At 48.1% G+C, this 18,018-nt stretch overlaps 1 protein-coding gene across 3 annotated transcripts in view; it reads right to left on the reverse strand.

Moving 5' to 3' along the window:
* Positions 1-457: 457 nt before the first annotated feature.
* LOC140425499 (NFX1-type zinc finger-containing protein 1-like) overlaps positions 458-18,018 on the reverse strand; it is a 91,890-nt gene continuing 74,329 nt past the window's right edge. For all 3 annotated transcript variants that reach the window (XM_072509831.1, XM_072509832.1, XM_072509833.1), the window contains 2 exons: positions 10,739-10,834; positions 458-8,320 (listed from right to left, as the gene is read on the reverse strand). In XM_072509831.1, the coding sequence (XP_072365932.1) occupies positions 6,146-8,320; positions 10,739-10,834 (2,271 nt within the window). In that variant the 3' untranslated portion in view covers positions 458-6,145. The remainder of the gene's footprint in view (positions 8,321-10,738; positions 10,835-18,018) is intronic.

The raw sequence follows: 18,018 nt of genomic DNA on the forward strand, positions 1-18,018 counted from the left end.
TTATGAAGCACTGATGGAAATTCCCTTTGGAAGTGTCCAGAATCAGCAGAGATCAGAGCTAACAGGGCCTCCCTCATTTCAGCTAATCGCCTGCCAGTCTGCAAGTGGCAGATTGGTGGAACCCTTCAGGAATTCCAGAAGCTGACCTTGAGTCACAAGTCAAGAGCTAGAACATTTCCAAGTATGGTTTCCAGACCCAGCACTCATGCTGTCATCTCTGGAGTAGCTCAAGTATCCAAAATATAAAGCATGTGTCTTTTTTGGGTTGTAAACTGCATACATATCCATGATTTATTTTAAATCATTATTCATCCATAATTTTATGATTTCTCCAACTTGCCAGAAGTGCTTTATGGTCATTTTGGAATAGGTAAACACTTTTTATTTTGCCTAAACCTACGACTAAATCCTAACCTTGTATAAGTTAGTTTGAAAACAAAACGCAGGATATAAAAGCTTGGTTCAAGATTTTTATTTTAACCCACAATTTCAACATGAGCCAGCATTAATGATTTAACTTCAGTGGTTCAACAGGATTCCTTGAAGCAAAAAAGCTACAGCGATATAAAGGTTAGAACATTACCAAGAAGCACAGCATGCCGACTTGTTATATTTGACACGTAAATCTGAAAGGTTCTTGCTGTGAAATGTGGATTATTTTCAAAGCATATCCTTGTAACAACAGAAGCAATGTGATAATAATTTCACACTTAAGGAATCTACCTACATAGGAAAGGGTACGGTAGTGCAACACAGATTGAAAACAGTTCTTAGCATAACCATTTCATACCAAACATTTGAGGTCTACGTTATTATTAAAATACACTGCACTTGGGATTATTTTCTTGCATTAACAATATCACAAAGAGCTTCTATTTCCTGTTGGAGGCAGGTTGGCCAATATTTGTAGAATCCCAGACTGTCATGAAATATCAATCATTTCACAGAAGCAGGTGGTGCAGACTCAAATCGCTCTCTGCCTCTCCCTTTCTACTTCTGGCCTGGAAGATCATTCCAGGTGCAATTTCACAGTTGCCCACCCTTTGCATTCAACCAGCTGGCATTTACTGCCAGAGCCCTTCCTTAAAATCTCACCGAGACCAATTCCCCTCCCTCAGCTATAACCCGCACGTGGCCCATGGGGTAGAAGCAATTCACCTTCCCCCATGAGTCTCGTTGAATACGAGCTCCCCTGCTGAGGGATGGCGAGCCCATCACACTCGAATACGCTGTACTATAACAGTCAGCCAGGTTTGGAACCCACAGCTCAGGCCCGGTTGGGACTGAAGAGTATTGTACATATTATTTTGCAATAAAACTAGTTCCTCCTTAGCCTCTCGCCTCAGACTCGTCTGTGGTCACTAAACTGGCGATGAGAATAAAAGTGGAGGCACTGTCGTCGTGGCTGACCATCGGAAGAACAACCCCCCCTCCTCTGCACTACAAGACTAAGGTTGGAATTTCTTTATCCACAATGCCATTATTTGGAAGATTGAACATATTCGATGTGGGCACGAGGCTTGGATGAGGTACGCCGAACATATGCCTTACTTTTTTCAGGCGAATGGTATCACCGATGAAGAGCAACAGACAGTAGTCCTTTTAACTGCCTGTGGGGCCCACATTCATGGGGTGATAAAAAGTCTCACGTATCCCGCAGCCGCAGACACCAAATCCTTCGAAGAACAGGTGACCCTTGTTGCACAGCATTGTAACGACTGACAGTCAGTCATTGTGCAGAGATACCATTTCAACTTAGCAGAGAGGTCACCAGGAGTGTCCGTGACTGAGTTTTTAAAAAAGATTGCGAAAACTAGCTGAATTTTGAGAGTATGGCACTTCACTCTCAGAGATGCTACGAGATCGATTGGAATGTCGTGTTATTAATATACCAACTCAAAGAAACTTGTTGGCTGAGCCATCTTTAGACCTTCAATAGGCCATGCAGATTTCCCTCTCACGGGGAAACACGGAACAGTGGGTGCTGGAGCTTCAGGGAATGGAGGTGAACTCTATAGACTGCGCCCCCTCCCAGCGAGCAGCACCCCTCAGAACAGAAACCCCACCATGGGCCTAGGACCGACACCACCAGGCGGGACACATCCCCAGAGTCGGTAGAAGAGGAGCCCAGACGATGTGGGACGTGCGGACATAGGAACCACAGGGAATGCAAATCCCAACAGAAGCAGGCGCCAGCCCAGAGCCCATACCGTTCACATTGACTGGCAAGACACGGAAGTGAGATTATCAACTTATACGGGTGAGCCCCTCGCCACTGCAGGGACCACAATGACCTGGGTGATTTACGAGCAGATGTCGGTACGTCTCCGACTGATTGTTATGAAGGGGCACCGGTCCAACCAGTTAGGCCATGACTGCTTACAGAGCCTCCACCTCAACTGGCAACATATTTTCCAGATGGGGACTGGTGGCCTCTACGATGTTCTGGGGAAGTACCCAGAGGTCTTCCAGCCAGCATTAGGGTAAATTAAGAGGGCCATGGCAAAGATGCAGGCGGATCCGGACACACAGCCAAAGTATTTTAGGACCCGCCCAGTTCCTCATCCCGCTGGGGAACAAGGTCGATGCGGAGTTAAACCGCCTGGAGGGCCTCGATATTATCCGGCTGGTTAGATTCACTGATAGGGCGGCACCAGTGGTTGCCATGCTGAAACCGTTTCAAGACAGTGAGAATCTGTGGCCACTACAAACGGACTGTAAATAGGACTTCCAGCTTGGATAGATACTCAATGTCTCGCATCGAGGATTCTGTCAAGCTGCCTGGTGGTCATTCATTCACAAAATTTGACATGAGCCATGCATACCTACAGCTTGAATTGGACCCTGTATCGTGAAAATATGTCACTATCAACACCCAAAGGGGCCTTTACGAATATACCAAGCTGCCTTTTAGTGTATTGTCAACTTGTGTGCAATTTTCCAGAGGGACATGGAAAATATGCGATGATTCCGCGTGTGTCAACGATGTCTTGGTCACTGGGACGTCGGAACAGGAACACCTGAGCAATTTAGATGAGGTTCACCGTTTCTTGGAGACAGGGAAACAGAGACTCAGAGAAGAATGTGTGTTCCACGTGGAGCAGGTGGTCTATCTGGGCTGCCGTGTGGACCCGGATGGACTGCACCCTGACTCAGAAAAATTGGGGGCTATCAGCAAGCCCCTACACCCGAGAACACAACTGAACTGCGTTCTTTATGAGGGTTAGTAAGTTACTATGTAAAATTCATCCCGGTTTTGCAACTATGTTGATCCCCTACACCTCTTGCTAAATAGAAAATAAAGAGTGGGTGTGGAAAGCACAACAGGAGGAAAAGTTTGCCAAAGTCAAGAAGCAGTTGACCTCTGCAGGCTTGCTCATGCATCACAACTCCGTCAAACAGCTCATAGTCACATGTGACGCCTCACCATACGGCATTGGCCCAGTTTTGGCCTCAATGGGGAGCGGCTGATCCTGTTTGCCTCCAGGACATTGGCTACGGCAGAGTGCAATTTCGTGCAGATTGAAAATTATTTGCTGTACAAAAGTTTCACCAGTACATGTATGGTCATCGGGTCACGATCCTTACAGACCACAAGTTGCTGTTGGGACTTTATAAAGAAGACAAAGTGATCCCGCCCATCACCTCTGCTAGGACACAGAGATGGGCCCTTTTAATGGTGGCATATGAATACTCATTCGAGCATCGACCAGGCACCCAAATCACGAATGCGGATGTGTTAAGTAGATTGCCATCGTCAACTCGCCTTCTCCCTCTCCTCGTCCGATTATTGGTAGCCATGCTCATCTTTATGGATACCCAACAGGCTATTGCGTTCCAGATATGGGAGTGGATGCAGACAGCTCCCATATTGTCCAAGGTCCACCACATAGTGCCGTATGGTGACTAGCATCGGAAGTTACCCGAGGAGTTATAGGCAATTTCAACTAAGGTGTCCATATTTAGTGTTTCGGACAGCATCCTGTTGTGGGGGCCGTGCGTCATTGTTCCAAACAAGGACCAGGACTCCATCTTGCAGAACCTGAATGATGGACACCCAGGGGTGTCTAAAATGGAAATGCAGCTATGTTTGGTGGCCAGGCCTGGATCCAGAGATCGAACGGGAGGCCCAAAATGCAGGATTTGCCAGGAGCAGGAGCTTCCACCCACTGACCCACTTCACCTTGGGAGTGGGCAGTATGGCCTTGGATGTGGCTACATGCCGACATTGCCAGCCCTTTCTTAGGATTAATATTCTTGATAATAGTGGAAGCCCACTCAAAATGGCTTGAAGTCCATAGAATGAAGTTGACTACGTCGCGGGTGACCATTGAAAACCTACAGCTCGCCTTCTGCACGCACGCTATCCTAGAGGTGTTGCTCACCAACAATTGGATGCCCTTTACCAGCGGGGAATTCACAGGCTTTGTGAAGTCCAACAGGGTGTGGCATATCAGTAAGGCCCCGAATCACCTGACTTCAATGTCTAGCGGAAAGGGCGGTGCAAACATTTAAACAGGGGCTGAAGAAACAAACTTTGGGATCGATGGACACTCGTGTGACCAGATTCCTGTTCTATTACCTAACCACACCCCATGCCGCAAATGGGGTAGCACTGGCAGAGTTATTAATGGGCTGGGGGCTACGGACTCTTCTTAGTCTAACATTCCCTGATATTGACGAGAAGGTACGTCACAGCTAAGAGCAGCAAGGGCGTCGACCAGGTGGACACAAGCGGACTTGACTGTACCAGCTGATGCAGCCTCTGGCCCACACACTGCCGAAGGCCGCCAGTGCATCTCAGGAACAGACCTTTGTCCGATTGGGCCGGTATCGTACCACGTTCAAGCGCAAGACTGCGTCATGAATAGATTTATCAATCATATCAGAAACAGGAGACTAGTCGTACATGGAGCTCCTCGGGAGTAACTAATTACTGACCAGCCTTCTCCAATTCTTCACGACTCGAAAGCGTTGCCCCAAGGGGGACAGGATATAGAAATGCGAGAGGTCATTGACACGGATTCCGCCTGGTCTGGTCCAGCAGGTGCCAGAGGCGCAGCCATGGGCGAAGAGGCGCAGGCATCCTCCCACTCCACCATCATTTGAGAGTCTTTAAATGTGGTGGGGGAGGGACTGTTATGATCCGCACAAGAGCTGCAGGTAGAGGCAATTAGCCACCACCTCGAGTCTCGTTGAATAGGAGCTCCCCGGCTGAGGGACGGGGAGCTCATGGACACTCTAATAAACCTGTACTATAAACGTCGGCCAGGTTTTAGCTGACACCTCAGATCCCGTTGGGATATGAAGAGTATTGTACGTAATATTGTTTTGTAATAAAGCTCCTCGGACCCGTCTTTGGTCACTAAACACTCATTCATCAAAGGGGCACACTGTCCTGCCAACATTCACCAGCTGAATCTGCTAACTCCAGCTTCTCGATCTGTAATACTCGAGTGTCACACCATAAATATTTACCTGTGTTACAGGAGGGGCCGCAGGGTAGTACGGTGGCACAGTGGTTAGCCCTGCTGCCTCACAGTGTCGGGGACCCGGGTTAGATTCTGGCCTTGGGTGACTGGCTGTGTGGAGTTTGCACATTTTCCCCGTGTCTGCGTGGGTTTCCTCCAGGTGCTTCGGTTTCTCCCCCACAGTCCAAAGATGTGCAAATTAGGTGGATTGGCCATTTAAAAATTGACCTTTAGTGAAATATGTGCAGGTTAATTGGGGTTATGGGGATAGGATTGGAGAGTGGGCCTTGGTGGGCTTCTTTTTCAGAGGGTCAGTGGTCTGAATGGCCTCCTTCTGCACTGTAGGGATTCTATGGAAGAGCGAATGCATCATTGTTTAAATCAGTACCTTTGTCATTAAGTATACGCATTTATCAGATACTACATAATGATAGCTGCATCATTTTACATTACAATCCAAATCATTACTGGAAAGGTTGGTTGAAGTACAAATCCTGAGCAATTTCACAGCATATTATTAATTACAAAGCTACCCTAGTTGCCTTTGTAAAGAGGGTCATTCTTTTTCTACCAATTCCATTGTTGCATTTTATGGACTCGCCAATCAAGTCACCAAATGCATCAAATGCGACAGTGCATCACTCTCAGTTTTATAGGAAAATGTCTCAGTATGCTTAGCATATTCCTCCTGTTAAGGGATATTTCTTTTTCAATCTAGCGACACTTTCTTGCAACCATTTCTCTTCATATTTTGCTTCTCCGTCTTCAAGTACTTGCAGAAGCTCATTGAGAGCTAACTGCGATGATAGGTCAAACAGTTTCCTTTGCTTTTGCACCGAGTTCTGTATTAAGTAGATGTCATTTAGATGGGTCAGCTTTGATATTTCGTGTTCAATGTTCGAAATCTCTTGCGGAGTGAACTGAACTCTACTTCTCAAGATCCATTTCACTTGCCATTCAGTCTCCTTCTGGATCTTGACTCTCTGTTCTTCCAGGAGCTCATTTCCTTTGGATTTCAACTCAGCAATCTTAGCAAGTAAGCTGATCTTGTGTCCCAGGACGGCCAACTTGTGCGTACTTGTGCTTGGCTCTCGCAGCTGGAGCTGCAGGTCCAGGACCTCAGTCAAATAATAGTCGGACATTTCCATCCTTGCTTCAAGGAATTGCTCGAGATTTTTCTCCCAGCTTTTCAGCTCCTCTTCATCTCCTGAGATCTTTGCTTTAGCTTTCTCTATTTTAGCCAGAGTGCTCTTGATGGTGTTCCCATACCGCACATTCTTTCGAATGGGTGTCTCGCACTTGGGGCAAAGTCTGAGCTTCGGCACAGACCCACTGTCCTCCGACTGAAGCATCCAGTCATCGAGTCCGTACACTGCGAAGATGTGACGGCAGTCTTCCAGCTGGATAAATCTGGTGCTTGGCTCATCTTCCCTTCCAAAGAATATCTCAGTGACTTCGTCCTCGTGGCACACACGGCATTTGCTGGGGCACGGCTCTCCGCACAGGCCGATGCACGGGTGCCCACACACAAGCACTTGGTTGCATGGCTGGTTGCAGCGCTTCCTGTTGCAAGGCTCGTGGCACCGTCTTGTGCACTGGAAATGTGGGCAGGTCCACTCGCAGGGCTGCATGCATGGCGCACATGCCTCGCCGCATTGCTTTGGGCACTTGCCGTGCGGGCAATGGTTGTCACATGCCCGGGCACAAGGAGGGCACTCCGTGGAGCAGCACTCGCTGCAGGTGTGAGAGCAGATCAACGTCCGCCCACACAGAGAGCTGCAGGGTAGATGAAACCGCCCGCCGACGCAATCACAGCAGACGGCCTTGCAGGAATGGCCACATGACAGCTGTGCCCTACATAGCTTGTTGCACAGCAAGGCTCCACTATTAGCTAGCTCGCTCTCCTGCAGGTGGCACAGCACCTGCCTCTCATGACCACAGCTCAATGGGATCTTGACCTTTGCCGGGCACTTCTTTGTGCAGGTCTCGCCGCAGCATCGCATGCACTGATGGCCGCACTCCATGGTTTTTCTGCAGGTTTCCTGGCAGATAAACCTTTCCAATGGTAAATAGCAGGGCACCTGTTGCTCATGACCACACTGTGGGATGACTTTGACCACCTTGTAGTTACACTTGCCGCACGGGTCACAGCAACGGTCAGGACATTTGTGTCCCTGCTCACAGAGTACCTGGCAGGGCTTGAGACATTTATACTGCTTATGCTCTGGGTCGGCAGGATGGCAACGAGAGGCACATGCATGGCCACATTCCAGTCGCATATTACAAGGCAAGAAGCACCCTCCCGCAGGAACCTGTCCAAAATCGTCGGCCGTCGACACCAACGTGTCAGTTCCTGGATGGTTTTGGCAGCACAAATTCAGAGCGGTACCCATTTTGTCATTGCTGCGTAGCCAGTCTACTATCGCCCTCCACAGCTGGACTTTGCTTGACAACATTTTCATATTACCTATGCAGTAGAAGCCTTTCTTTGCCCGAGACAGAGCCACACAGATGCGATTTGGAATCCTCAAAAACCCTACCCCACCCTGCGGATTGCTTCGAACGAGTGACAGAATCACTATGTCATTCTCTTCCCCTTGGTACTTGTCCACTACACAAACCCGAACACCATCAAACTGATTTTTTGGCATTATTTTCCTAAAGTAAAGCAGCTGTCCTGAGTAGGTGGTAAGTATGGTTATCTGCGATGGCTTGTATTCTTGCTGGATTAAATAATTGCAAAGGGCTTTCACGAAAAGAGCTTCATGTGCATTGTGAAAGCTTTTTCCTTCCTTGGTCATATTCTCCGGTTGCTGATGGTCAATAAAGTAGAGATTTGTTGAGATTCCCTAATTTAAAAAAAAAAAGGAGAAAGGATTGTTAATACTTAGCTCAAAATGAACATTTAGGGTTGGGAGATAAGGCTAGTTTCATCACTTCACACTCTCTGCTGGGAGCCCAGGTTGGACAAATACCAAGGTCTCGGAAAGGTTGCAAAGGCGATTTCCTGGAATGGTACTGGGATGAGGGAGTTCACATCATTCATTTACTCATTCACAGGATGTGGGTGTTACTGCCAAGTGCAGCATTTATTGCCCATTCCAAATTATCCGTTAAAAGGTGGCAAGCTGCTTTCTTGAACCACCGCAGTCCATGAAGTGAAGGCATTCTCATCACAGCGAAGTGCAGCAGCCCAGGATTTTGACCAAGAGACTATGAAAGCATGGCGATGTATGTACAAGTCACAATGGTGTGCAACTTGAGGGGGGATATTAAAAAAAGACAAGAGGCGGAATCTTGTTGAGGTGTCAGATGTCTTGCATGCCTGTGGAGGATCCACCCAACCACATGACAACAGGCAATAGCAAAGCCAGCAGCGGGTTTTCCTTTGGAATTAAGACCTCAAGGGCAGAAGTCTCATCTCCTGAGAGCTGCCGCCCAATCAAGAGCAGTTCTTGTGCTCAGCAGAGCCACTGGGTGACCCTGGTTCCTGCAGGAGAATACACCGACCGGAGACCCAGGAACGTGGAGTTTCCCAGGTCAGGTGTGCTTTAGCAGGGTGAGGATTGAAGGGGAGAGTTTTCGAGGGCTCGGTATCAAGGCATGGGGCTCTCTGAAGCCACCCCACCCATGATGTTGAGTCCCTTGCTCAGAGCCTTGTGCATCTGCTTGCCCTACTGACAGACTGGCTGCACAGTTTCACCTATTGTGCACCCATGGTGACAGGCTCAGTGGCAAGTGGGTTAATACCTGGGGTGGTGGGTTGAGGCCCATAAAGGGTCATTAATTGGCCACATTTGGGCCTCAAAGTGCTGACACGAGTGAAGGTTGCCATGGACCTTCCTGCCCAGAACTTAATTCTGGTGGAGGGCTGGCGGCGGTCGGGTTCTAGTAAGCTAGCATCCCACCTAATGACATGTCTTTCCTGTCTCCATGCTCCCCAATAGTGAAAACACAAGATTCTGCCCAAGGGAAGTGGGACTGTTCTCCTTAAAGTGAAGGTGAAGGAAAAAATTAATTGTTCAAAATGCAAAGGGTTTCAATAGAATAGATATGGAGTAAGTGTTTGGACTGGCAGGGAGGTCAGTAACCAGAATGTACAGACTTAAAATGCGCAACAGAAGAAGCCGAGGAGAGAGGAAAATAATTGTTTTTATACAGCAAGTTGGGATGATCTGGAATGAGCTGCATGGTGGAAGGAATTTTTAAAAATTTCAATGTAGTTTTTCTCTTGTGGTATCGGGGACTAATGTCCTTCAGGGAGGGAAATCTGCCATTCTTACCCAGTCTGGCCCACATGTGACCTTGTGTGGTTAACTTCCCGCTGAAACGGCCTAGCAAACCACTTAGTTCAAAGGCAATTGGGGATGGGCAGTGAAACCCACATCCCATGAGGGAATTTTTAAAAAAGCATATCACAAAATCCACAATATTTGACAATCCTTAATTACTGATAAAAGCAAAGTACTGCAGTACTGCTGTAAATCTAAAATAAAAACAGAAAATGTCGCGAAAACTTAGCAGGTATGGCAGCATTTGCGGAGAGAGAGTAACAGAGTTACCATTTTAAGTCCGTACGACTCTTCTTCAGAGTTAAAGAAAGGGAGTCATGAGACGGATTTTATAATGTTAAGAGGGAGGTGGAGCAGGTAGAACAAAGCAGGAGGTGAGGAATCGGTGGGAGCTGGAAGAGATTGGACAAAGATGTTTTGGACACAGGACAAAGGAAGCGTTAATGATAGTGTTAAGGACTAAAGAAAGTGCTGATAGTTGCATAAAAATAAGACAGCAGAATGTGTTAATAGCAACGCAAAAGGTCAGCGATCTGTGAAAGTAAAACTTAAGAACAAGTGATAGATGGCCCGCTGGAGGGTGGAGGGAGTGTGGTTGCGTTGGGACAAAATAAAACTTTTTGGATTAAGCCAAGTGCCTGGGTTTAGCATCTCATCCTAAAGATGGCAGCAGGCAGTGTGACACTCCCTCAGCACTGCACCGGAGTGTCGGTTGAAATTTTGTGCTCAGAGTCTCTCGAATAAGCACTGAACTCACTGACTCAGGGGTGAGAGATTGCTACCGATTAGGATGCAGCTTAGACTTGTGTTTATGGGGTGATTATGATTATAGCAGCATCTAATACCCAGCACCTCTTTAATTTTTGTTCCAAGGATTAGACTACCAACAGTAACTATAGAAAACCTACAGTCATCTACCCTCTGGGGAATGAGGTCTCAGTAGGAAACAAAAGGCTTCAACAGCTTTAGAGTCACCTTGATGTTTTCGTACAGCTTCACAGACTCCACATTTTCCAACTTTTCATAGATGTGCGGAGTTATCAACTTTGCGATTTCAGGGCGCATTCGATGCTGAACAAGGAAAAATGTAACAGTAAGACTCCTGCAGACTGCTTTAAATAAAAAGGACATACACTGACATGATTAAGAGTTAAACGCCTGGAAAGAAGAACCTAAACACAATTGATGCACAAAAGTCTTAACAGTTTAAACAGCCAGAACATAAAATATAGCTGTGAACACTTCAAAGAAAACGCCTATGGCACAATATTTTCAGAGGAAATTTTCACAATTTATTTTGGTGGGGGAGTATTTCGCAAGGGTATCTGACATTCAAAATATTTTGATTTGCCTGCGAGAGGGATTTAGATACAATTCTCTTCCCCACTCTGACAAGGCATTACGGGTAATATATTAGCATGGATAAAGGATTGGTTAACTAACAGAAAGCCAAGAGTGGGGATAAATGGGTGTTTTTCTCGATGATCAGTGGCTAGTGGTGTGCCTCAGGGATCAGTGTTGGGACCTCGATTGTTTACAATTTCCATAGATGATTTTGAGTTGGGGACCAAGTGTAATGTGTCAAAGTTCGCAAGTGATACTAAGATGAATGGTAGAGTGAAGTGTGCAGAGTACACTGCAAGTCTGCAGAAGGATATAGATAGTGTAAATGAGTGGGCAAGGGTCTGGCAGATGGAGTACAATGTTGGTAGGAATAACAGCAAAATGGACTATTATTTAAATTGTAAAAAATTGCAGCATATTGCTATGCAGAGAGATATGGGTGTCCTTGTGCATGAATCACAAAAAGTTGTTTTGCAGGTGCAGCAGGTAATTAAGAAGGCAAATGGAATTTTGTCCTTCATTGCTATCGGGATGGAGTTTAAAAACAGTGAGGTTATGTTGCAGCTGTGTAGAGTGCTGGTGAGGCCATACCTGGAGTACTGTGCAGTTCTGGTCTCCTTACTTGTGAAAGGATGTACTGGCACTGGAGTGGGTGCAGAGGAGATTCAGTAGGTTGATTCTGGAGTTGAGAGGATTGGCTTAGGAGGAGAGAGTGAGTAGACTACGACTATACTGATTGGAATTTAGAAGAATGATGGGGGAATCTGATAGTAACATATAAAATTGTGAAGGGAATAGTTAAGTTAGAGCAGGAAGGTTGACTGGTGGGTGAAACTAGAACTAAGGGGCAAAATAAGGGGGGGGGGGCAGATTTAAGACTGAATTGAGGAGAAACTTCTTCACCCAAAAGGTTGTAAATCTGTGGAATTCCATGCCCAGTGAAGCAGTTGAGGCTAGTGTGTTAAATGTTTTTAAGGCAAAGATAGATCGATTTTTGAACAGTAAAGGAATTAAGGGTTATGGTGAGTGGGCGGGTAAGTGGAACTGAGTCCATAAAAAGATCAGCCATGATCTTAGCATCCTCGAGGGGCCAGATGGCCTCTTCCTGCTCCTAGTTCTAATGTTCTAAGATTATCATTAGTTCACTTTCAAATGAATAGATCAGTGAAATCTTCAGTACAGAGGATACCAATTCTAAAGCAAACTGGCCAGTTCAGAAATCTTGTTGTTTCGCAAGGGGAAAAATCAACTCAAATGTAAATAACTGCAGATGCTGGAAATCTGCAATACAAAGAGAAATTGCTGGAAAGTCAACACATCAGGCAACCTTTGTGAAAAGAGAAACCGAGATAATGTTCCAGGTTGATGAATAGATCACAAATGTAACTCTTTACAGCAAGGACACTTTGTGACTGACTATTTCTGCCTTCCTTCTTCTTTTGACTCCATCCTTTCTCTCTCCTGTTCATTTATTTTAAAAAAATTTACATACCCAATTCTTCAAGGGGCAATTTAGAGTGGCCAATCCACCTACCTTGCACATCTTTGGGTTTAGAACATAGAACATACAGTGCAGAAGGAAGTCATTCGGCCCATCGAGTCTGCATGGACCCACTTAAGACCTCACTTCCACCCTATCCCCGTAACCCAATAACCCCATCTAACATCTTTTTGGGACACCAAGAGCTATTTAGCAGGGCCACTCTACCTAACCTGCACGTCTTTGGACTGTGGGAGGAAACCGGAGCACCCGGAGGAAACCCACGCAGACATGTGCAAACTCCGCACAGACAGTGACCCAGTGGGGAATTGAACCTAGGACCCTGGCGCTTGTGGGGGGTGAGACCCATGCAGACAGGGGGAGAATGTGCAAACTCCACACGGACAGTGCTTTCCCCTGTTCATGACACCATGCTTAAGTACCAGTTTTTGCACATAGATCTGAACAGGGACTGTCACAGTATTACTCCCCAACCTGATTCTGTCGGGTGACTCATCACATATACATTGGTCTGACAGCAATCATGAATTGGACCTCTGAGAGAATCTCTCTCTCCCTGAGAGTACTTAAGTTCAAATGCAATGCTCCATTATTACGAGGGTGATGGTGGTGTTGGGGTGACGTTACTAGACTGGTAAGCCAGAGTCCCTGGTTTCACCCCTTGAAAGTCATGCGAAGGGAGGGGTGGAAGGGGATAAAACTCAAACATTTGTGTTCAACAGCACTCATTTGACATCAATTTTACTCAAAACCCATCATTGAGCTATCATTTAAAACCACAAGTACCACAACTGACGTCAATGTCATCAATTGCCCCAAACCACAGCGCTCAAAACATTTCTGATTTGGACGCCAAAAACGACCAGTTTATTTTCCAGATTTCTGAATTTCAAACATCATAAAACATCGGAAAAAGCAGACCCAGTTTTGAACGGGTACTTTTCTGTTTTCATAACCTACAACTCTTACAGGACAACCTGCCACACACATTGCGCCCCCGCCCTCGGATTGCAATACTCTCCCCATCAACTCCCGTCATCACCAGCCCACCACCAAACCTCAGAGCAATTATACCCCCCACCACCAACTCTCACCCTGGAGCAATTTTCTTCCGCCCAGCACGCCACCCCCCCCCCCCCCCCCCCCCCAAACAAACTTTCAAAATTTAACCTTCACAAGTCAAAGATCCAGCAGAGGGCAGTAGAGTGGGGCTGCTGATTGGCTGTTGCGGGGTAAATTTGCGTCAGTGCATTGCGGTCACTGCATCCAGAACGTGCACCTGAGCAAAACACCAGCCGTGATTTTCGGCGGGTGCAGTGGCCAGGGGTCTGTCGGGAAGGTAAGTTTACCTCTTGAAAAACTTTAAAAACCTACCTTGAAGAGTGACATCACAGCAAAGCAGTGACCTGATTGGCTGGTAAGGAAAGTGCTCCAATTAGCAGTAGCTGGGAGAAATTTAACTCTTCGTGTGTTGGTAAGTATTGTGCTTGGTAAGTAAAATCTTAATTTTTTTTCACTTATTCATTATTTGATATTATATTTGTAATCAGTTAAGGTAAAGCGTAAAAATGGCAGGAGATCCCAGACTCCTGTTATGCTCCTCGTGCGCAATGTGGGAGTTCAGGGACGCGGCCGATGCCCCTGACTCCTTCATGTGCGTGAAGTGTGTCCAGGTGCAGCTCCTGTTAGACCGCGTGACAGCTCTGGAGCTGCGGATGGACTCACGTTGGAGCATCCGTGATGCTGAGGAGGTCGTGGATAGCACGTTCAGTGAGTTGGTCACACCGCAGATTAGGATTGGTGAGGGAAACAGGGAATGGGTGACCAAAAGGCAGAGAAAGAGCAGAAAGGCAGTGCAGGTGTCCCCTGCGGTCATCTCCCTCCAAAACAGGTATACCGTTTTGGATACTGTTGGGGGGAGATGACTCACCAGGGGAAGGCAGTAGTAGTCAGGTTCATGGCACTGTGGCTGGTTCTGTTGCACAGAAGGGCAGGAAAAAGACCGGCAGGACTCTAGTCATAGGGGATTCAATCGTAAGGAGTAGACAGGCGTTTCTGTGGTTGAAAACGAGACTCTCGAATGGTATGTTGCCTCCCGGGTGCACAGGTCAGGGATGTCTCAGATTGGTTGCAGGACATACTGAAGGGGGAGGGTGAACAGCCAGTTGTCGTAGTGCATATAGGCACCAACGATATAGGTAAAAAATGGGATGAGGTCCTACAATCAGAATTTAGGGAGTTAGGAGATAAGTTAAAAAGTAGGACCTCAAAGGTAGTCATCTCAGGATTGCTACCAGTGCCACGAGACAGTCAGAGTAGAAATTCAAGAATAGTCAGGCTTGAGAGATGGTGCAGGAGGAAGGGGTTCAGATTTTTGGGACATTGGAACCGGCTCTGGGGGCGGTGGGACCATTACAAATCGGATGGTCTACACCTGGGCACGACTGTAACCAATGTCCATGGGGTGCTTTTGCTAACACTGTTGGGGAGGTTTTAAACTAATGTGGCAGGGGGATGGGAACCAGATTAGGAAGTTAGAGGTCAGTAAAGAGACAGCAACTAAAGCCAATAAGGTACTAGATAATAAACTCAATGTGACTAAGGGGGAAAGAGTAGACAGGGAAGAGATGATGAACGCAAAGGGACAGGTGGTCTGAGGTGCATTTGTTTTAATGCGAGAAGTGTAGCAGGTAAGGCAGATGAACCTAGGGTTTGGATTAGTACCTGGGAATATGATGTTATTGGTATTACTGAGACTTGGTTGAGGGAAGGGCAAGACTGGCAACTAAATATCCCTGGGTATATATGCTTCAGGAGGGATAGAGAGGGAGGTAAAAGGGGTGGAGGAGTTGCATTACTGGTCAGAGATGGTATCACAGCTGTGATTAAGGAGGGCACGATGGAGGATTCGAGCACTGAGGCAATATGGGTAGAGCTAAGAAATAGGAAGAGTGCAGTAACATTGTTGGGACTTTACTGCAGGCCTCCCAAAAGCGAGTGTGAAGTAGAGGTACAAATATGTAAACAGATTATAGAAAAATGTAGGAGCAATAGGGTGGTCGTGATGGGAGATTTTAACTTCCCCAACATTAAATGGGACTCATGTAGTGTTGGAAGCGTAGATGGAGCAGAATTTGTAAGGAGCATTCAGGAAAGTTTTTTTTAGAGCAGTATGTAAATAGTCCAATTCGGGAAGGGACCATACTGGACCTGGTATTGGGGAATGATCCCGGCCAGGTGGTTGAAGTTTCAGTCGGTGATTACTTTGGGAATAGCGATCACAATTCCTTAAGTTTTAGAATACTCACTTCCGGTTACGGCTATGCCTAGGTAGGTCGCACGTTCTGCAGCTCCCGCCGGGAACGGACGTTTGGGCTCTTCAGAAGGGCCCCAGCGGAAATTATTTGATGGCTTCCAGTGTGGGAAGGTGACAGCAAGGTCCCCCCGACATTATATGGATTGGACCAGGAGTGGAGCGGTTAAAAAAGTGATCCTGGTGCAGCGAAAAGTGCGAGAGAGGAAAAGCAGCGTGGGCTCAGTGGTCGCAGGAGCAGCAGATGTTTCTTAAACGCTACTTTGAGGAGCTGAGGACAGAAATGCTGGCGCCAATGAAGGTGGCAATTGAGAAGCTTGTGGAGACCCAGAAGGCCCAAGGGGCTGCGATCTGAGAGGTGCGGCAAAAAGCCTCGGAGAACGAGGACGAGATCTTGGGCCTGGCGGTGAAGGTGGAGGCGCATGAGGCGCTGCACAAGAGGTGGGCGGAAAAATTCGAGGACCTGGAGAATAGGTCGAGGAGGAAGAATCTTCGGATTATGGGTCTCCCTGAAGGAGTGGAGGGGCCCGATGCCGGGGCATATATGAGCACGATGCTCAATTCGCTGATGGGCGCGGGAGCTTTCCCGAGGCCCCTGGAGCTGGATGGGGCTCATCGGGTCCTGGCAAGGAGACCCAAAGCCAACGAGCCGCCAAGGGCTGTAGTGGTGAGGATCCACTGCTTTATGGACAGAGAGTGTGTCCTGCGATGGGCCAAAAAATAGCGGAGCAGGTGGGAGAGCACAGAGATCCGAATTTACCAGGACTGGAGTGCGGAGGTGTCCAGGAAGAGGGCTGGTTTCAACCGGGCTAAGGCGGTGCTCCATCGGAAGGGGGTGAAGTTCGGGATGCTGCAGCCAGCGCGATTGTGGGTCACGTTCCAAGATCGGCACCACTATTTTGAAACGCCCGATGAGGCATGGAACTTTATACAGACTGAAAAGTTGGACTCAAATTGAGGGTTTGTCGTGTTTGTGGGGGGGGGGGGGGGGGGGGGGTGTTTGCTGTGTTTACCGCGTTTGGGGAATGTTCTTTTTGTTTGAGTGCTGGGTGGGGATGGGTGAATGGATTTGATGTGGGGGCTGTGGGAGAGTGTGGGCGTCGGTGTTGGAGGGGCAGCGCCCCACGGATGAAGAGGGGGGGGTGGAGGCCCGGGGATGGGGAGTTGGGGTAAGGCCGCAAAAAGGAGCTGCGCCAGAGGGGAGGGGGGATAGCGCGGGCTTTTTCCTGCGTTAGGCAAGGATGGGGGCAGTGCCGGGGGGAGAATGGCGGTGCTGGAGGGGGGGGGGGGGCGCACACTGACTGCCAAGGGGTGGGGAATTCTCACACTGGGGGAGGGTCGATGGAATGGCAGGAGAGGCCGGGATCAGCAGGAGTCAGCTGACTTACGGGAGTGTCATGGGGGAGCAAAATGGCTAGGTGAGGATCTAGCAGGGGGTGGGGGGGGGGAAGAACAGGGTTGCTGCTGCATTGATCAAAGGGGAGCTGGAAGTAGGAGAGGTAGTCGGGGCGGGGGTCCGCCACTTGGGGGACTGGAGGGTGTGGGAGGCACGGGCACGTGGCTGGCCTAGAATAGGAGATGGCTAGTCGGCAAGGGGGGGGGGGGGGATCAGGTTAGGCTGAGAAAGGGATGGGTAGGGCAGGTCTTTCATTCAGCGCTGGATGCGAAGAACAGAGGGGTTGCAATACTGGTGGGGAAGCGGGTGTCGTTCGAGGCACTGAATATTGTAGTGGATAATGGAGGTCGATATGTGATGGTGCGTGGTAGGTAGCAGGGGGTGCGGGTGGTACTGGTGAACGTATATGCCCCGAATTGGGATGATGCTGGATTTATGAAATGCATGCTGGGTCGGATTCCGGATCTGGAGGTAGGAAGCTTGATAATGGGGGGGGGGGGACTTCAACACGGTGTTGGACCCAGCACTGGACCGGTCTGGGTCCAGGACGGGTAAGAGGCCAGCTGCGGCCAAGGTGCTCAGCGAGTTTATGGACCAGATTGGGGGGCGGGGGGGGGAAAGAGTAGATCCATGGAGGTTTGCCAGGCCGCTGCCCCAGGGAACTTTCCTTCTTTTCCCACGTCCATCGAGCCTACTCCCGG

This window comes from Scyliorhinus torazame, chromosome 6 (assembly GCF_047496885.1).
Source record: "Scyliorhinus torazame isolate Kashiwa2021f chromosome 6, sScyTor2.1, whole genome shotgun sequence".
Lineage (NCBI taxonomy): Eukaryota > Metazoa > Chordata > Chondrichthyes > Carcharhiniformes > Scyliorhinidae > Scyliorhinus > Scyliorhinus torazame.